The 20,839-nt window shown below is 42.5% G+C and overlaps 1 protein-coding gene across 3 annotated transcripts in view; it reads right to left on the reverse strand.

The window, feature by feature from the left end:
- vps13b (vacuolar protein sorting 13 homolog B) overlaps positions 1 to 20,839 on the reverse strand; it is a 372,345-nt gene that overhangs the window by 219,846 nt on the left and 131,660 nt on the right. For all 3 annotated transcript variants that reach the window (XM_028581593.1, XM_028581590.1, XM_028581591.1), the window contains exon 20: positions 1,425 to 1,534. In XM_028581593.1, the coding sequence (XP_028437394.1) occupies positions 1,425 to 1,534 (110 nt within the window). The remainder of the gene's footprint in view (positions 1 to 1,424; positions 1,535 to 20,839) is intronic.

The raw sequence follows: 20,839 nt of genomic DNA on the forward strand, positions 1-20,839 counted from the left end.
GGTTCTCAACCTTCTTTTTTCCTCTTATTCCATTTCTCTTTATTACCCGCTTCCCCAACCATCTCTCTACTTCTCGGATTTGTGGCCTGTGAAGCTGCGTTTCCTGCTCGCTCTGGTAGTTTCAGTTGACTTTTGATTCACCCTTTTCAATTCTGTCGTGTGCTCTCCCCTTTTTGTGTTGTCCCCTCTCTGTTCCATACTTTTCTTATTATACCCCATTCCCAGGTGTTTTCTTTTGTCCCTCCATATGTTTTCATATCTTTCCTCTGCACGCTCTCTCTATCATACCTACATGTGCCTCCCCTCTCCCATTGTTTGTGACTCCATCTCTCTGATATTATCAATTGTGTCCTCTTTCTCCCTCGCATCAACTTTTCATGTGCATTTTCCATTTTTCTTTCCTCTGTACTACCAAAGCCCTTCCTATTCCTCTTTGCATGCGACCCATACGTCCTTCTCCGCTTGTCCATCTGTCCTAAGTACCTCGTTTCTCATAATTTCCTGCCATCCTGACCCGACCAGTCAGTGTCCTCTCCTCTGTCCTTCACAGGCTGTTGCGTGGCCTTCAGCTGAAGGCCTTGTCTAAACCTGCCAGGCCTTGAGAGGTGGCCATGACAAGCAGCTGAGCTCACATAAACACAAACCAACACAGGCACAAACACATTCAGACACACGTTTGCTGCAGCGTGCACACACACACACACACACACACACACACACACACACACACACACACACGCAGGCAGGCACACGCACACGCACACGCACACGTCAGTGTTGTGTATCCTTCACGCTGGCTGCAGTTCAACTCATAACATCTGTTTACCCCCGTACAGCTATAACCTCCAGAGTAAGGAGTTGGTACAATTAACTCCCTCTCTTTGTCTGTCACACACACATGCATGCTGACAGCCCTTCCAAACTGCAGGAGGCATGAAACAGAGCAACTTGTTGTAAAAAAGAAACATTTAAAGTATTACATATATTACATATATATATATGATACTTTCATATACTATATATATATTTATGTGCCTTTATGGGGTGAACCTGTGCTATATCCCAGGCAATCAAACTGAGCATGTCTGCATGTGTGTGTGTGCGTGTGTGGGCATAGAGCATTCAATGTCCATAACCATCACCATGACCCCTGTCAAATAAATAGAGAGAGAGTGGATGGAAGACAGGGAGCAGAGCACATGGAAAAAGGTAGCTGGAAATGAGAAGGCAATGGCGAGGGAGGGAGGGAGACATATACATTCCCTTCAGGCTCTTATCCGGAGCCGATTACAATGAGTGCAACAGAGGAATATGCTGCAGACTCCATTAATAAAAATTACATGTACAAGTTAAACATGTGAAACCTCAAAAGTACAACATGTTTAAATGTTGACACAGAGGGCCAGGAAGGTAAGAGAAGGTACCTGTTGCTGTTGCCTGCTGCTCCCTCTGTGAGGTTGGTACAACAGCCATGTGCAGAAAAGTGGGTCCACGTTGACAGCTATGCCCTGGACACTGACCAGCAGGACTGCACCTGGACAACAGAACAACACAAGATCAGAGATTTAGTAATGCAACTCTGAAGACAAAGAAAATGAAAGCCATGATAAGTGAGCAATTTTTCCAAAAATAAGACTTAATAGCAAACGATATACTGTACATCTGTCTTGCCTTTACAAAGTCAACATTACTGCTCGCAAACACAGATCAGTTGGTTCAAAGCACTGAAGCAGTCGTTTGACAATACTGAACTTCAGTGATCAACAGAACTAATTCAAAAGGCTCCAAAGAGATGCACAAAATGATTGAAGTGGAAAGTATCTAATCTAACAGACAGAAATGGTCTGAAGCTGCTGCTGCAATTATTTCTGCAAAGTAGGAGGGACATCGATGCGAATCTCTGAAATAAATGTAAGGTAATAACAAGTGAAAGTGACTTAGGGCAAATCCGCTCAGATTGAGGTTCTTCCTCTGCCGCGCAGTTTACACTGTGTCCTAATGACCTGCTGGTGGGTATCGAGCCTGCTGGTTGGAGCACAGTTTGTTTCAATTGTGCTGTTCAAAGTGGTATCACACTAAGCCAAGAATAACATTTTCTTTTGATACATTTCTATGAAACTCAAGACTTTCTCTGGGTTTTGGTTTACTCTTAAATAATAATCTTTACCAACAATAAGCGGGCCCTGAGGTAATGCATTAGGATCCTATCAATAATGATTCCCATGCCGGCAGGATTAACACAGGGTCTCTGGCGTGCCGTGGAATGTCCCAGCATGACGATAGGAGGATGTTTCAGCTCTAAAAGGACTTTCAGCAGTTTAATGGAGCTTTGGACAAGACCCCGGTCTTCTGTTTCAAGCCCTGAGGCAAAGCTGTAAGTGTGAATGTGTAAATGTGTGTGTGCATTTCACCTCCGGCAAAGCCTGATTGCTTGTTGCTTAGCCTAACATTTTAGTATCTCTAAAGCATGGACAAAGCACAATTATAAACTCGCTCTGGAGAGAGAGAGAGAGAGAGAGAGAGAGAGAGAGAGAGAGAGAGAGAGAGAGAGAGAGAGAGAGGCACACACACACACTTTTGTTACACCAGCTCTCCAGCTTGGCAGGGATTGCTCCCTCCTCCATTATTCCCTGTGAACAATGCAAATAAAACCGCTCTAATTTGCTCCACTTTTACAACATTTAGTGATTTGTGGCCTGTGAGCCTGTGTGTGTGTTTGCAGTATGTAATGTGTGAAGTCTGTGGTATGTTTGTGTGTGTGTGTGTTTGTGTATCTATGTACAGCACAGTATAATGTAATATAGTGTATGCATGTATCAGCAGGTAAAAACAGGGACACTTTCTCATCGGACACACACATTTCTTCCTTTATTGCATCATCTATCTTTCTACTTTCTTTACTTTCTGTCACTTTCATCTTTGTTTCTTCACTATTTCCCTGTCCATCATCTACACCTTCATTGTCTCCCTAACAACAGCCTTACTGCCTGCTTCAATTCCATTTTAAAACCTTCCTTACCTTATTATTGTATCCTTCTTCTCTACCTCTCCATTACAATCTGTCTCCTCCTCCATCCTACATCCTTCATTGTCACCCTTTCACCCCTCTTTACCCTTCCTTCTGAAACCATACCTCCACCCTTCCTCGTCATCCTACATCCACCTCTCTCCCCTCCCCCTGACAAAGACTCATAACCTCAGCCCTGTGGCTTGAACTCCTATACCACAGTGTGGCTGCTTAATAGGCTTTGGCTGTGGCTGTAGTGCTGGGGCCCAACTTCAAGTGGTTTCATCATAGCCCAGAACAGCATGAGCAGTATAGGACCCAAAAGGCTGCGAATGGGCTGAGTAGTGAAGATGTATTCAATAAATTGACCCTAAATTGAGGTCTATGGGATGCAATGAGCACAACGAAGCACATTCAGCAGAAATGAGTCATAGCATAATAAATCATATGACTTAGTAGATGGATTGTTTATTTAACAGTTGTTACAGAGATAAATGAGCAAATAAAATATAAAATGCCTGATTGCAGATAACTCTCTCAACCACAGCAGACTACACAGCAAGTATATTACAGCATATGTTTAAAGGCCAATACAGATTTAAGGCAGAATACACTGCCACCAGCCATCTGCCTGAGCCATCGCAGAAAGCTGACTTTTGAGTGTCTTAAAGTCTAGTAAGTTGGTTTCTCTAATATCTAAGTAAGCTGAAGTAAATGGCATTCTATCAGCAGTGTTCAAAGTGTCATGTCAGCGGTTGTCATCGTATTGTGGCTGTGTGACATGTCTCACAGACATTTTGCTTTTGCAAATGACCATTTTAATAAATCCCAATACCAATCAAAAAGCTCTCTTTCTGAAATTAACAGAGTAAACAATCTTTTCTTTCTCTCTCACTCTTTGCTGGTTTGACAGTGACACAGAAACAAAATATGTGTTGACCTGGCTTATGAGGCTTTGAAGACCAAGGCTTTACCATCCGCACCGTGTTTTCTTGTTTCATCACTGTGTTGACATAACTGCCGGAGAGTGACGCCTCCTTTGAAGCGTGCTGCACCATGAAACGGCCTGGCGCGCTAAGAGGGTGACCTCGGCAGCAGGCTAACTGTTGTTTTTCTCTGCTCTAACAGGGTGGCATATGGGTAATTACAGAAAGTGATGACAATGATAACAGAGGTGTTTTTCTTACTTCCTAAATGATTCCTCAAGAAAACACCAGAAAACAGCTCAGTGGCCTAGACGCTGAAAATACACACCAACCGCATAATGTCCGTGTAGGCATCTATGAAGACACACTTACCTTGAGTCACCCACAGTAAACCTATTAAAGTTAAAGGTGTTTGTTTTTTTCTGAAGACCAGTAGAGTTAAAAGAGAGCACGGGGCTGCTGGTGTTGTTTTATGACTGTCTGACATCAGGCTGCTCACCGCCTGAGGCTACAGCACAGCATTAGACCAGCCTGAGAGAAGGCCTCTAACCTTTAAGCACTGTCTCCTCTTTTTTTTTGGGCCAACAGCCCCAGTAATCTATCAGCCACACATATTTCTGTCTTCATATTGTCTTTTTTATCAGGCTATGTCGTTTGTACATAGAAATCTTAATGCAAAATCTGCTTTTGTTCAGTCACTGCAAGCATGAAATTCAATAAACTGGGAGCGGTTAGGTCAGTGAAAGTTCAAAAACCAAGTCCCACAGTGGAGACCAAAGCCCTGATTGGGGTTACAGAGGGCACAACCTCGCAACTACAGGGCCATGACCCCCCCCTCTATCAGAGTTACAGACAGGCAAAGAGAGGTGGGGCTGGCTCACCATCCACCCCCTATGTGGATGGTGGGGGGGAGGATTCATGTCGAGCCAGCTAATCGCCCCCTCAGAATTGTTTCATTGTTGGACATGAGGCAGCACTGAGACCCTGCGTCCAGCTTCTCCAACAGAAAATAAATAAATATAGCCCAGGCCGCGTCAGCCAGATGACTTCTGACAGGTTTGGTTAATTTTGAAGCCAAGTAGCAAAACAAAACATTACGCCAGCGTGCGGGGCCTACGCTGCCTTTAATTGCTTTTCCGATGAGCTCATGACTCGAAGGTGTCCTGGAGCGAGCCATGCAGCCCGACAGGTGTTCTACTGGTGTGTGTGTGTCAGTGTGAGTGTCTGTGACTATGGATGTGTGTGTGTGAGAGAGAGCTGGAGCTGTTGACACCACTGAAAAGGTACTCAGCTGTGTGTGGGTGGGTGCGAGGAACAGTGTGTGTGTGTGTGTCAGTGATACACATGTGTACATGTGTCTGTGAAAATAAGGAAGTGTTTCTATTTGTATCCATGTGTGTGAAACAGACACTGACTCATGAAGCTAGACACCTTTCACACACACACACACACCTTTCACACACACACACCTTTCACACACACACACACACACACACACACACACACACACACACACACACACACACACACACACACACACAGCTGTTCCCCTGCCGTACTGTGACCCAGCGGCCCAGGGGCAGGGCCACCGCAGGAGCCCAGGGGCTCAGGAAGGACACAGGCAGGTTTGACTGGAAACAGATCCTGGTCTACGGAAAGCCTGCTCTCACTCTGGGCCCATACAACGCTCTGCATTGGATGGCGGTACAGTATATGTGTGTCTTTGTATGTGTGTGTATTTTTTTTTAGAGAATATAAGCACATATGCGTAAGTGTGTATGTGTCTTTAAACATGGCCCTACTAGCTTGCAGCTGACAGGCTAGACCCAGCTCGTAAAGGTTGACAATGGCTGTGGGTACAGTAACAGTAATAGGCAGGAAGAAAGCTGGAGAGTGATTCAGCCAGCGAGGGAGTCAGTGAAAGGCAGACATAGAGAAAGATGGAGTGACAGAAGCAGAGAAACACCTAAAAAATACACAAAAAGACAGAATCACAGACGCACATTCAAAGAGAGAGGGGAAAAAAACAGTGAAAGACACAGAGAGAACAGAAAATAGTGGATGATAAAGTTTTTTTTTTTTTTTTATAAGTCATTTTCCTAATCTACATGACAAGTGAGTACGCCTCAGAATTTGGCAATGGATCTGTATGATTTATGGGATGACCACAGTACGTAGGTCTCCAAACATGCAAAGTCCTGTGAACCGGACATGTGTGTCTACATTACATGCATTTTGAAAGGTCCATACATCGACAATTCAAAACTGTGCATGTACCATACATGCATGTACTGTACACATGCTGAATGTGTGCATGTCAACATGCGCCACAGATGATTACGTATGTAGTAGTGAGCACAGGGCTGTATCTCATCCACAGAGAGAACTCTTTTTTACTGTTCCCATCAGGACTGAGGCTCCCTCTTTCCCATCTGCTGGGTTTGGTGACTCATGGTCGTTAGCTGTGGACTTGACACATTTCTCAGGCTCAGTGCTTTTGTCTGGAGAGCGTTGGTGGTGCTTGACTCAACAGTAGCAACAGGTTTCCTGTGTATGTATGGGTGTGCATGTCCCTATGCTAATGTGCACATGTTACATTTGAATTTAGATACAATCAAAAGGATGTATATTTGATAAGGGTGATTCCACTAATCCTTACATATATAGCTCAGGCTGAGTAAGCTCTGATATCAGTCCAGCACAGCCAAACAAAGGTCAACTTTTGAAATCATAGCTGTTTTGTCTATAATGTGAACAAATTCTACACCTTCCTAAATAACATAAAATGGAACACACACTAAATATTTGACCACAGAAACATGTACTTATGCACATCTCTAGTATGTAATGTAGACCAATAAATAGCGAGGCCAGACGAGGGCTTTGAAGCAGCATAACAGCAGCTAAGTTGAGCTCCATATGTTGAAGAGAGGCTCTGAAGGCAAACATTTCCCCCTTCAAGTCGATTCCTTGCATTAATAAATCCACATCAACTCTTATGGTGCTGAAAAGACAACCAGACACTGCACAATTGGTGCCTGTGGCCCTGCTGAAACCCAAGCGTCCCTGATTTGGACTATTCCAGCTGTTCTCTCTAATCCTAGCCTCTATCTACTACAACGATTCCCTGATATGCCCATGAAAATACACACTTTCTGTCTCCCTCACTTCCAATCACACCGAAGGAAAATGCTTAAAGTCACGACCAAATGTGACCTGGCCCTTGTCAGCAAGATAGCTAGCCTTCTGAATGGGAGACAAAACAGACTTGGTCCTGATTGCATTAATGTATCATTACCATATCCATCATGGACATACAGTGCACTGTGTGAACCCTAACTGAGCCCCAGTGTAATGTAAGAGAAACAGGAGAGACACTTCTGAGCTCATTAAAATAAACAGACTTCTGCTTCTGCTGCTGCTTTCCCACAGACAGTTTCAGTTTTGCATAGTTACCTTGAAAACTCCTTATCGCTGCTATCATTCAGCTGGCTCATGGGCTTTCTCTACAGTTCAAGCCGAGTTCCCTCATTTTGTCATGAGGACTGGGGGAGCCAAGCAATTTAATGTCTGTCATTAGCTGGGGTTCCTTCCAAGCATTTTTATATGAATTGTACAAAATAGAAAAGCCTAATCGAAATGGCACCATTTGAGGTTTACTTGATATTGCAATACTGTTTAATATACATGTACTATCGAGGCCAGAGATGTCCATGGAGAAGTTATGCAATTAAAAAGCAGATGGAATACTTAGTCAGCTAGATAATGATGTAGTATTGTTTTAATAAAATATTAAGACTAGAAAAATAATATATAGTGAAGCTATCACTTCCAGCAAACTACACAAATGAAAACAATGAGGGCAAAACAGCATCACCAATCTGTTTTAATAGAATATTCTCTGGTCTAGTTCAGCTAGAAACAACAAATCCGTCAACACGTTAAGAGTGTCGTTCTTGACAGAGCCCGTTTGTAACTGGTAGGCCACGGACAACGTTGTCTTCACTTCACCTGTCTCTCCTCAGCTCCGTATGTGTGGACAGGCTAAAAACACAAGCTTTCAAATGAACAATAACAGAATGTTAAATGTTGTCTGGGGGTGTTAGATCTATAGTCCTTGCTCGTCCCCGACTCTGGCTGCTTAAATAAGAGATAGCGAGTTTGTTTCGCTTGTGGAGATTTTTGCATGGCAGTGGCCGCTAATCATTTAGCAGCAGCGCTGCACTGCTGTATGCAGGGGAAACACTGGGGCCATAGAACTGCAACTGATAGAATGTGCACTGATACTAACCGTTTCTCTATAAAGGCAGAACATGGAAAAAATGTAAATCGTTCGTGATCTAATATCGTCATATCGCACACCCCTACTTTAGATGCACACAAATCAAAGTGTACACAGAGCAGGAAAGGATATGTGATATAATGTAATAGCAGATGGGCAGGAAACCTCAAGCGTACTGTCTGAGAAAGAACACTCAGCTTCAAGTGTACTACCGGTTTGATATTTTTTATTTGACCGCATTCAAAGTTTGAAATAATTCACTTTTTGCGAGCACGGTGCTTCCATTCTTCTTTATTTGTTTTTCTCTCTGGTTCAATTTGGAAACTCCAGCTGTATTTGATGTGTTATCCCAAAACTGATCCAATATAATGGCACATTTCAAAAGTGGCTTTGGAGGTTCTATAATGTTGGTGTGGGTTATTACTGCACTGCTCTGTAAAAGGGATGTGATGTGGTTATATGACAATTATGTGATGCTTTCTTTTTCATCATTAGACAGCTAAAATTTGATGGTAAAAAATTTGATGGACAACATTTTTTTTTTTACACCAACAAAATAATAACAGTAACTGACACTTATCCATTCATCTGTTTGGCTTTGTTATTCATGATGTTTTTTTCAATTTAGAAGCATACTGTGCTGTATATGCTGTATCTGGTTGAAACCAGCTGATGGAAGTACTTTTAATTCACATGTTTTGCTTGACAAATTAAACAAGGTTAATGTTACTTACCTTTACCCTATCATCTTTCTTATATCTCCTCCCCTTCCTTGGTTTAACTTATATCCCTTGCTAATTGTGTTTTTTTTCATTATTATTATTATTATTCCCAAATATTGTGACATCTGTTGTTGCCTCTCTTATTCTGTCTGCATCCAGAAACTGACCCACTTCATGATCCAGCTGTCTTTTGCAACAAACATCCAGATGGTGGTTGTCCTACCCCATCTTCTCCAGTCATCCTCTCCGGCTCTCTCCACAGCCCTCGGCTTTCTGGAGAGCAGGTGGGACAATTGAGGACGAGATCCTGTCTTCAATTACCTTTAAGTCTCTGCACCTCTCTGCAGAATCTCTGTCAGCTCGGCCTTTTGTCAGTTCAGTAGACTTAGTAATGATCTCAGTGACAGATCAAAGTCCTCCGGCTGAGATTTGGGGTCACTCAGGAAGCTGGGAATGCTGCACTTAAGAATTTGACGTTTGCACGGCAATATGCAATGGATCCTCTCCTTTGGTCTGTCTATGTACTGTATCTTTCTGTCTACCGGTCTGGCTGTTATCCAGTCAAACGGTCTGAGTATCTCTGTCAAGCAATTTGTCTGTTTGGTCCATGAGTGAAATCGAGTTCCTTTCAAATATAGCCAGCATTAAAAATCCTTTTTTCTTGAATGTTCAGTTCATTACTGCTCAAGTTAGCTACCGGGTTCTTATATTTGTTCCAAGGAAAACATAGTTGCTGCTGCCAGAAATTGGAGAAAAAACAATTTTCTGTACACCAGAGGATTTCTTCCTTGGAAAACCTACACAAGTATTCAGGATCCATAGAGGGAATTAGTATTGTGAGTGAAAATGTATTAACATAAATGTAAGTAATTGATTATGGTTTTAACAGCAGGTGTTTTTACAGAGGGAACATAGCAGCATGTTTGCCAGTTGGTAGTGCACTTGGTCTCTGTGCATGTGTGAGAGAAAATAAGTGCGAGCATGTGAGTTTTTACTCTCTATTAACCTCAATAACTATCACTGTCAGCCTCTCACATTCCAATGAATGGGATGTTGCACTTTCTCTGCAAACCAACAAGTAGACTGTAGTAAATACATGAGTTGCAAAGAGAAAGAAATGTGGGGAGATGTTTATATAAAATAGCCAATATCTTAACCCCTTCCCCTTCTATCCATCTCTATGCTTCTCAGTTTCAGTCTCTGTGTCCCTCTCAGTTTCTGCTCCCACTATCCACCTCATCCTCTTCTTGCTTGCCACAGTAGATTGAAGATTACTCCTCTTAAAGACAAAGCTTTAAGTGGTTGCACATTTGAACCATTTAGTAATTTGGTCTAATGGTTTCAGGATGAGCTATTTTAGCTGCAATGCAGGGACGAAGGGAAAGAGGAATGAAAGGGGTGTAAAGAACAATGAAACACTAGTTCTGATTGGCTGGATTTCCTTATTCAGGAAGGGGGTCACTGCGGTGTCAACGCTAAGAGGGATGAGCTCAAACAGAGATAGGATGATTACAACTGAACAATTAGAAGTTAGCAGATGGAAAAAAAATATATCAAGGCATGTTAGAAAAGTAGAGAGGAAAATTGTACAAGGCTGTTTTAGATTCATAAAGGTCTTGTGTTAGAGTGAGGTCAAGGCTAAACTGATTTAGTGTGCCTTTTTTTGGTGGATTAGGACAGACAGCGGGAGCTTAATTCTCTCTCACTGGTGTGTCATTTAATCCTCAAACCCTAACCCTAGCATGAAACTTTGTGTTACAAATTCCACAAGTCAAGATGACAGCTAAGCATGATAGCTCAACAAGGACATGTAGATTGATATGTGTGTGTGTGTGTGTGTGTCCTGAAGTTTCAGAGAAAGAGCTTCTATGCATATTTGGCCTGTAATTAGTCACTGTTGACTGAAGCCATGGTTTGAATACTGCTCGCTGACAGCAGACTAAAGACAGATTGTGCTTCTTGTTTTTGGAGTATGTCACCCATGTCTGCGCACACACTGATGATAAGGAAGAGGTGTTTATACCCATCAGAGCTGTATTTCACACACACACACACACACACACACACGCACGCACGCACGCACGCACGCACGCACTTACACAAATAAAGAATGCTTCAGCCACCTGCAACACAGGATGCCCAAACTACTATCAGCTGCCCTACATTAACAAACCATGGCACAAAAGAAGTGATGAGTCAGCTACTCTAAACACACTTGAAAATTCTCCCCAGACTGGCTTATTGCAGATCAACTGGACAGATATGGAGGAGAGGGAGATGGGGGGACCATAGGGACAAAGAACACAAGGGAAGGCAAGGGACAAGGAAAGGAAATGATGGGAGGAAAGAGGTGGGTTAAGAGAAAGAAGAGAGGGAGGAGGAGCAGAAGAAAAAGGAGGGAGGAAGGACAAGTCTTTGAAGGTAGAAAAGCAGAGAGGCTGCACTTATCCTTCAACCCATAATCTGAGATTTATCATCAGGACATCAGAACTCTAGGTCTAGAAGGGTGAAGACCCCCTCTTAGTCCAATTATCTCTCTCTCTTGCTGTCCATTTCATAAAAAATGCTATTGCATTTGAAGGCACACAGACTCTCATGAAAATGGTCAGATGAAGACAAACACACTATGCTGATGCATATACAGTACATACATACTGCTGACAGACAGAACTAAGAACAGTGCAACACTGGACTTATTCTTTAGACTGTTGTTCATCTCGTAACACCACTGCACCATTCCTTATACATGCAATGCTGAGACACCACAGACGGTGAGAGCAGCAAAGAGCAGCAAAGACCAGCTCGCCAACAATCCATCCCCCGTCCTTTCAGATGCCTGTTGGTTGATGAAAAAAGGGAGAGGACCTATTTGGCCATGGTGACGGGACAATCCCAAGGTGATCCAAAAAAGCCTGACATAAATGTCTCCATGAAAATCTTAAACTTGATGAAAAGGTTTTCTGACACAAACACACACACACATAGAGAATTAGTGGCCCACGCCATTTAAAGGAATGTACTGGGGGATGCTGGAGGAAAAACTGTTCTAACTATGTGACCGTGAGTGTTGCTTATCATAATTAACCCTCACTGTTATCTTCAAAACACACTCTTACAACAGGGATTTCACAATGGCAGCCACATAATTCACTACAGTGATAATGAATTGGCATAGTCCACCACTTGTGATACTGGCAACAACAGCTAGAGCAGGAAATAGCTCTGTCTCTGATCCACATTTGGTTACATACACAGCACACACTTACTTTTCAGACAAAGAAGAACATAGCTTTTGATATCAGAAACAATGTTATTGCACGAGCCTCCCGACTCAAAATTATCACCCAACAACTTTTGCAAACTTCAGTGCAAACCCTGTGGCCTTATCAGTTACTATATGCTTATTTTCAGATATGTGTGCAAGCCTGATAAGCTAATAAAAAACATTCCCCTTAACTTCAGCCAGCCCATGTAACCAGGGCCTGTATTTATCATGGTGTCATGGCTATGGCTTGTATATAGCATCTTAAAGCAGACATGCTCACTTATTTAACCATTATTTATGTACACAGACTAGGCCCATACATATTGCTTTTTAGCAGCAGTTACTATGGCAGTAGTAACAGGGGTAGTTCACATAGTGAAGGCAGTGGATGACACTGACAGGTGATCTAAGGTGAGTATTCTACTATTCTTAGAAACATTGGAACATGGTCGCTGAACTTTTAATTATGGGACAGAGGAGGATGGTGGAAGCTAATCTCTAGTGGCTATTAGTGTCGGGAACTAGTCCTTTCATCTGCAGGTCTTGTATATGCTGCGAAGGGAAGAGAGTGGTGCTAGGACTGCCTGTGTTTACTGCCTGTTTATCTAAGTGGGCATGTGGAGGGCTGGAGGGCCACGGCAGGTCAAACCACACACAGCGAGAGGAGTCCAGGACCCTCGGAGGACCACTAAAAGTGATGAGATTTTACAACTACTGCTTGGCCTATGACTACTGCTGCCCGCCCGCCCGCCCGCCCGCGCCCGCACACACACACACACACACACACACACACACTTGTAGTAACATACTGACATACACACCCCTGACTTAGAGTGATGAGAGTTTATTACTACTGTGTTGAGACTAAGTGCCCCCGGGGCAGGAAGACGAGTTGAGGGTTCCTGTGGACCTTAAGGCCCCCAAGGCAAAGAGAAGGAAACACAGCTTTGAGAAGGCCAAGCATGTATACACTAGATTGCTACCTTAAAAGCTGCTGTATTTACATTGTACATTGCGACTGAAGTACACTAATATTATAACAAGCTAACAATACATTAACAGTGTAGGCCAACCTTCATATATTTTCTAATTTTATAGACAAAATCTGACGGAAAAAAAGCTAAACATATAGTGAGAATACCTAGCTTGCAGTGTGTTGAAGATGAATTTCAGAAAGCAGTAACCCTTATCACAAACATCAGACTAAAAGTAAACGCAATGCTGTTACACCTATGTTGCACAGTAAGCAACTATGTGAGAGAAGTTTCCGTCATGGCAGATGGTCTTACTGCTACCACCTGTGCAATCTTGATCTTTAGTACCAGTGGCTGCACAGAGGACTGCTTTGTGCCTACCAAGAGAGTGAGAGTAGGGGATACTGAGAAAGCCACTAGCAACCAGCAAATCAAAGGCAAGCAGTCTGGTTTGTTTTCTCACGGTACAGGGCCCGAGTGAAAAAAAAACGACTAAATAAAATAAACCTTTAATTTGACTGAAATTGGAGGCAACAAGCGCTGCTGTAAGAAAAGGCTGTGAAGTGTGATTTCTTGCGGTTTGGGTTAATCCTGATTGAGGAGCCCCTGAGTTGAAATGTCAGCAATATGAGACTAAAACAAAAATAATTACATCCAGGGTTAATGAACACAACTGCCTAAGGCACAGGGAACTAGAGAGGACAGGGAGGGAGAGTGGGGGGGGGGGGGGGGGGAGAGAGAGGGAGAGAGAGAGAGAGAGAGAGAAGGTTAAAAAAAGACAGAAAGAGAATGAGAGCACTCTAAAGAGCAAGTTAAAAGGGGTAATTTGCTCTCATTTCTCAAACAGAAAGGGTCAAAATCATAGACCCATATTTGTCTTCATCCTAGCAGCTAAACCACTAAGTCCCTTCGGTAGAATAATACATTGTAAGTGAACGGGCTTGCATTCTGATACAGGGCCATCCATCTGGGCCTTTGCTATGCCCTGGGTACTATTTCCCCTCAAGGCTAATGACTTGTATGGCTAAAGGATGATACATTAAGTACGACAGCACCATACCTCTCTTTTAACTACCACCGTGGCCCTCAAGTTTACACCATCTCTCTACATCCTGCTTTCATCTTTGCTGTTATGTCTACACACACAATCTCAGTTGTGTAGGGAGCTGCCCATTACAATAACACTGGTCACTGGTGCTAGGAATCACCTGCACCTAACACTGCTGCAGTAATGTGAATGTGGGTATGTGTGAGCCTAAGAAGAAATTAGCTTGGTAGGTAGGTATGCAAGTGTATATTATGTGTGTACTAGGGTCGTCAATCACTTAAAATATTTAAACGCGATTAATTGCATGATTGTCCACTGTCTAGAATATCCTCCAGAATAACTTCACATGTATAGTATGCTCAAAAAATATGCCAAACGCATAATATGGCAAACTCAAGCCCATCAAGCAACAACAGATGGGCACACTGACTTGACTGTAACATTACTTGGTAATACTAACACAATGTAGTGTCCCTATTTACTCTTGTAAAGGTTAACTAAACATCCCATTTTTTTAAGCAGCTCAACACAAAACAATGGACCTCGTGCATTACAGCAACAGAAACCGTGTACAAGTACATTGGTCAGCTAAATGTAACAATGTAATTGTAAGCGTGGCCTGCCTTTGGCGAGAGGAAGGAGGTTTCTCTGCATCAGCCGTATGCTTGGCCAGCAAGTGGTGTTTGAGACTCGACGTACTCCAGTGGTAACTCGATTCACATCGACAGTACATGTAACTAACTTTAGTCTTGTCGGGAGAACCATCTGGCAAGGCTTTGAAACTGAACTTGCCATTCAAAAGACCCTTTTCTTTATCTATTCCTGCTCAGGGAAGCTCAGTTCTGCTAGCTATCCACAGCGTTACTGCTGCATCCTGATTTCACAAACTACAGAGTAGGACTACTAAATCTGGTTATCGAAAAATGTACTGCAAATTGCCAGGTGAACTACTTAGTTTTTATTTTTATACAACATTAACCTGCTAATTCAATTTCTTAAATAAGCTTAGTTTTTCTTGTTCATTTATTTTTGTTATTTCTGCTGTAGCTGTACTATATAGTACAACCACTATGAGTATATTCATTTAAATTTGTAAGTAGATGTGTCAGTATTGGTAAAATCATTTGGGGGCATCTGTGAGATGAGCACACACTTACCGTCAACATCATCTGTAATCGTAATACAAGATGGTGCACCACAATGCATAATTGGGTTGAGACTGTATGTGAGTATATACATGTACTATGGCCCATAGACAAATTAGTAATGCATGCCCCCACCAAACTCCGTGTCCAATTAAAAAAACTAAAATGTAATTTTTGGACTACTGGACAGAAATGTAGCTCAAGTATTAGTTATGAAGTACTTTAATTTTCTGTACGTGGCCAGGTTTGTATATCCACTCAAGTTTGTGTGCTTGTGTATACTTTGGGACAAGCTGGCCGCCCGGTGCACAGCTGCTTGAGGGGGATGCGTCCAAGCGGAGAGCCCCACAGAAACAACAACAACCCACATCAAAGGAGTTCCATTGGTGGAACATGATTATCAACCTTTATCCTATGAGTCTATGAGTCCTCCCTCTGCCAAAGCATCACTCACAAGCATGGGGAGGGAAGAGAGAAGAGAAGATGATTTGCTAAATACAAGCTGACCACAAACTGATCCCTTACTCATGCCTTCATTTTGTTTTTCTTTCTTCTTTTAACCATTTTCCTTCTTTCTGTTTAACTCTACTTCTCTAAAGCTATATACTGTAAATGCTCCCAAAAATACACTTACCCCGAATTCAGCCCCAGTGACTCCACAATTAACATTGTGGAGTCTTTCCACTTCCCGGGAACTACAATCTCCCAGGACCTCAAGTGGGAGCTGAACATCAGCTCCCTCGTCAAGATACGCACAACAGAGGATGTACTTCCTACGGCAGCTGAAGAAATTCAACCTGCCAATGACAATGATGGTGCACTTCTACGCAGCCATCATTGAGTCCATCCTCACATCCTCCATCACCATCTGGTACACTGCTGCCACTGCCAAGGACAAGGGCAGACTGCAGCGTGTCATTCGGACAGCTGAGAAGGTGATTGGCTGCAATCTCCCGCCGCCCCAGGACCTATACACCACCAGGACTTTGAAGCGTGCTGGAAAGATTGTGGCTGACCCCTCCCACCCCAGACACAAACTCTTTGAACCACTCCCCTCTGGCAGGAGGCTGAGGTCCATCAGGACCAAAACCTCACGTCACAAGGACAGCTTTTTCCCCTCCGCCACTAGCCTTATTAACAAGGCCCGGAAACCACCCCGACTCTCTCCACAACCACCTCTGGCTTTACATGCCACTGTACTTAATCTGCTCTTTTTATCTTAATTGTTACCCTTATTTTATTACATCCTGTGTGTGTGTGTGTATATACACATATTTATATATTTATACTTATATTGTCTGTTCTGTTAACCTGTTTGTTTAACTTATTTTAGATAATGTGTGACATGCACCTACGACACCAAAACAAATTCCTTGTATGTGTAAAAAATGTACTTGGCAATAAAGCTTTTCTGATTCTGACATTAGTCAATCTTTGGAACCCTCTTTAGTGTCCATTTGCAACATAACTAAGCCTCTCCGGAAGCTGGGTGAAACCCTGATCTGAGAGTTAAGATTGTCTTACTTTCACTGTAAGTCAATGGGCTAATATAATCTTGGTGAGGATATGCTTTTGGGAATCTAGGCCCTGGGCTGGGTGCAGCCAGTCATCTCTTTGAGCTCCAGAGGAGCTGAGTAATAAAGACCAGATAACAGGCTCAAATGAATGGATCTCTTATTCCAAGCCCAAGGGATGGTCAACAAGGATCCACAATGCATTACCTAACTTTAAAGGATTGTGTTCAGCTAGTTTTTTGGTTGCAGTGAGGTCAGGACCCTGAAACAATGTTGGATCAGACAGGAGATAGGGTTGCAAAATAGTTAATTCTGCCTCAGCAAAGCATCCAAGACACGGACCTGACCTGCATGATGTCACGGAAATGGCTCAAAAGGTTCCCTGAGGGATTTTAGAAGCACTTTGGAGCTGTTTTTTGATGAGTGGGTGATGCGATGCACAGCTTTACCAATGGAATCACACTATTCCATTGATAAACAGGTGATAAGATACTCTACAATCATCCAGCAAAGGTAGGGAAGAAGATTTGCAATATTTTATGAGCAAGGAAATGCACTCAACATGTCCTCAAGGTTACAGACAATGCATGAAAGAGTGTAAGTAACACTGAATATGACTATAACTTATTTTTTGGAAGAATACTACACACGGCCCCTTTAAGCTTCATGCCAAGAACAATGAGGAACACACACACACACTTTACTACAATCATAATTTGCATTACAAAGTGCACTGCAAAATACGTAACATGTATTTGCATACAGAACTTCATGTTGTACAATAGACCCATACAGTATGTGCACTGTGCAGGCATACCTGCAAAGCACACACATTCATATTAACGAAGACAACAGATTTATAGTTTAATATTGTACTTTGAATGTTCTACACAACCCCAGATGACAGAACCAGCTCCAGTATTTAAGCAATTTCTGTTTCTGTCTCTCTGTAAGGCGACTCTGTTAGTGACAGTTATTCACTGTATATCTTAAAGAGTTTCTAGATGTCATTCTAGATTGTTTGTTTCAGACAACTTCAAGTGAACAAAACCTTTTTACCGTTAGTCATATTAAATGGCACATGATTTTCCTGCTGCTGCTAAAGGCCAGACAGAAACAAGCTTGGCACACACTCAACACATTTACTTTATGAATCTTGTGCAGGGGCAAAAACAAACTTATAATTCCAATTACACATGCAGGACACACACACACGGACACACACACGGACACAAACACGGACACACACACGGACACACACACGGACACACACACACAAAAGATTGTAGTGGAATAAAAATGTGCAGTTGATGCTGTGGATAATGGGCCTGACGTCAGGCGGACCTATAAACTCAGCTCAGGTGTGGGTTTATTTTTCTTGGACCTATCAGATAAGTCATGAAATAAGAATCTCACTGACAGACTCACGGCTAAACAATAAATCGCTACTCACACTTTCAAAAATGTTAAGTAGAATTGCTGTTCAAATAAACCCTGGCATCTCCTCAGGCACGCAGACTATCGTGCCATCTGACACATCTCCCAGTCTCACCACTACCACTGGTATAACACCCACCACTGGAGCCGTATAGTATATCGTCGGTCCACCCATCTGCAGCAGTGCAGGACTGCTGCTGGGGCAGAGAACATCTGGACAGGGCACGAGAGGTGCTCATTCATTTTGAGAAAAAAAACAACCTTTTCTAAGACACGTTTAAATGTTTTACTCACTTGCAGTTGAGTCATAACCAATGGACATTATGAGGGTAGGAGTCTGCATTACAAAACTGATTACTGAATGTGCCTTTGGGTAAAATGAGCTAAACATTTTAAAAATGCTTCATTACAGTATATTATAGCTGCATACACCCATTTATAATGCAATGGCTGGCTCTGACATGCTCTTGGGTGGACCTATACTGCATGTGGATCTAAGTTCCATTAGAATGCAAAAGATTGTATGTCACTTTGTCTGTCAGATACTGACTAAGAAGGAACATGACACTAGAGCTAGACTGCGGAACTTTTACATATAATTGAATGTCTGTTACATTCAAGCACTTGCTAAACGAGTTCACACAAGGCTGGATAAGCCAATCAACGCCATGGAAAGCTTTGTGTATTTCTCAGCATACCAGAGTTGTGGTGTCTGGTTTTTGTGGCGACATTGCCGCGCTGGTGCAACAAAAGTATGCCGATACAGGTTATTTGTACTATTTGTACTATTTATTTATTTGTAAGTTATTGATTAACTCCACAACAGCAGTACACAGAGTGTCGTCAACCAACCTTGCAACAGGGTAGCTGCTTATTCTGGCTCTCTGATTGGTACCACAGTAAGTCAGTCTACCTGTATTACCAAACACCTTGATTGACAGGATTGGGGGGAGAGATCACAGAGACACAGCGTTATTATAAATCCCATTGCTTTTCTTAAGTATGTCGACAGTGTTTGTGTAATTACTTTTACTGCCAGAGGGGGGAGACAAAAGTTCCATGCTCCAGCTTTATTGTAATTAGCATTGCTTTTAGTGGAGATCTTAAGGATCTGATAAATCCTAACTGTACTTAATATATTTACCACAAACTGTAAGCTTCAGCCACCTCTTAAGAGCTACTGTTAACGTCTAGCCTTTTCACATTTAGCATTACTTGATACCGACGCTGGCCCCTGGTTCTGACCTCTTTCTGGCCCTGGTTTTCTCTCATCCCAACCCACCATAAAGTTGAGGGAGTGTGGACATAATCTGTGAAGCTGCTGGCTCACCCCACGACGACCTGCCTCAAATACTTTACTATGTCTGATTACATCTATTGCTGTCAACCACAAAGGAACTCCCAGGAAAGGTCCTTGGAGCCCCATGATACCTCCGAAAAATCTGCTGTGGTTGCAGTAAAACCTACATAATACACCATGTATTGTGTATTAAAATGCACCATTGGGGTAAAATGTTCTCAATGTACCAGTCAGTCTTCATTCTGACCCACACCTAGGCCTCATGCTATGGGTCCAATATACATGCAGCCTGAACAAGATTCCTCTGCAGGGTGGCTGGCCTCTTTCCACAACAATAATACCTTGGCAATAAGCTATTGCTCCTCTTTGTTGAGAAGAGCCAGATGACGTTGTTTGGGCACCAACAGTGCAGTCTCAGGGCATGCCACCCACCCTGGAGTTCTTAGGACACCTTGGAAAAGATGTCTAGGCTGCTTGCCCTGATATCACCATGACCGAGACTTCGATAGGAGGCAAGACAATCAGTGAGGACCAACAGGTGGTCATTTGAGCGGGTTCCAGGGAATTTGAGTGGATATAATGTGTGTATTTGGACAAATTGAAAAGTTAAATTAGTGTTTGATATTATATGGTCATTATCGACATGACTAAATACAGCATTGATCAGTGGCCACATGAGTTTAATGACCAATAACAAGTTTGCAGCTTAAAATCTCTGCGGCGAGGATTGGCCTTGTTGCAGCAAGGGCATTTAGTCAATCCAACGCTGAATAAGACTATAAACAGATGTTTTATGTAGCATTATCGGTGGAAAAAATAGGGTCGGTGCGTCCCATGGACACGTCGATAGTGAGTAAGGTTGGGTCCCATTCGCTTTACCAATACTGGTACCTGAAATTTGGTTCCAGTACCCAACGGTACCTTTTTTGGGTATTTTCCCTCTGGAATAACGAAAAATGTATTCCATTTGTAAAAATAATTCCGAAACTATTTATCCTATTTACTTTTATGTTACATTTTATTATTTAGGACATTTTACACACCACACAAAATAAAACACCTCCGTCTCCCCTCCCAAACCTGTCCCTACAACCTATTAAATCAAATAATTATTCTTACACTGCAACTTTTATTCTTGTAATTGTAGCTTAATTATTATTATTATTATTATTATTATTATTATTATTATTATTAACTGCTCTGTAATGTTTTATGTGAA

The sequence above is a fragment of the Perca flavescens genome, chromosome 6 (genome assembly GCF_004354835.1).
Source record: "Perca flavescens isolate YP-PL-M2 chromosome 6, PFLA_1.0, whole genome shotgun sequence".
NCBI lineage: Eukaryota > Metazoa > Chordata > Actinopteri > Perciformes > Percidae > Perca > Perca flavescens.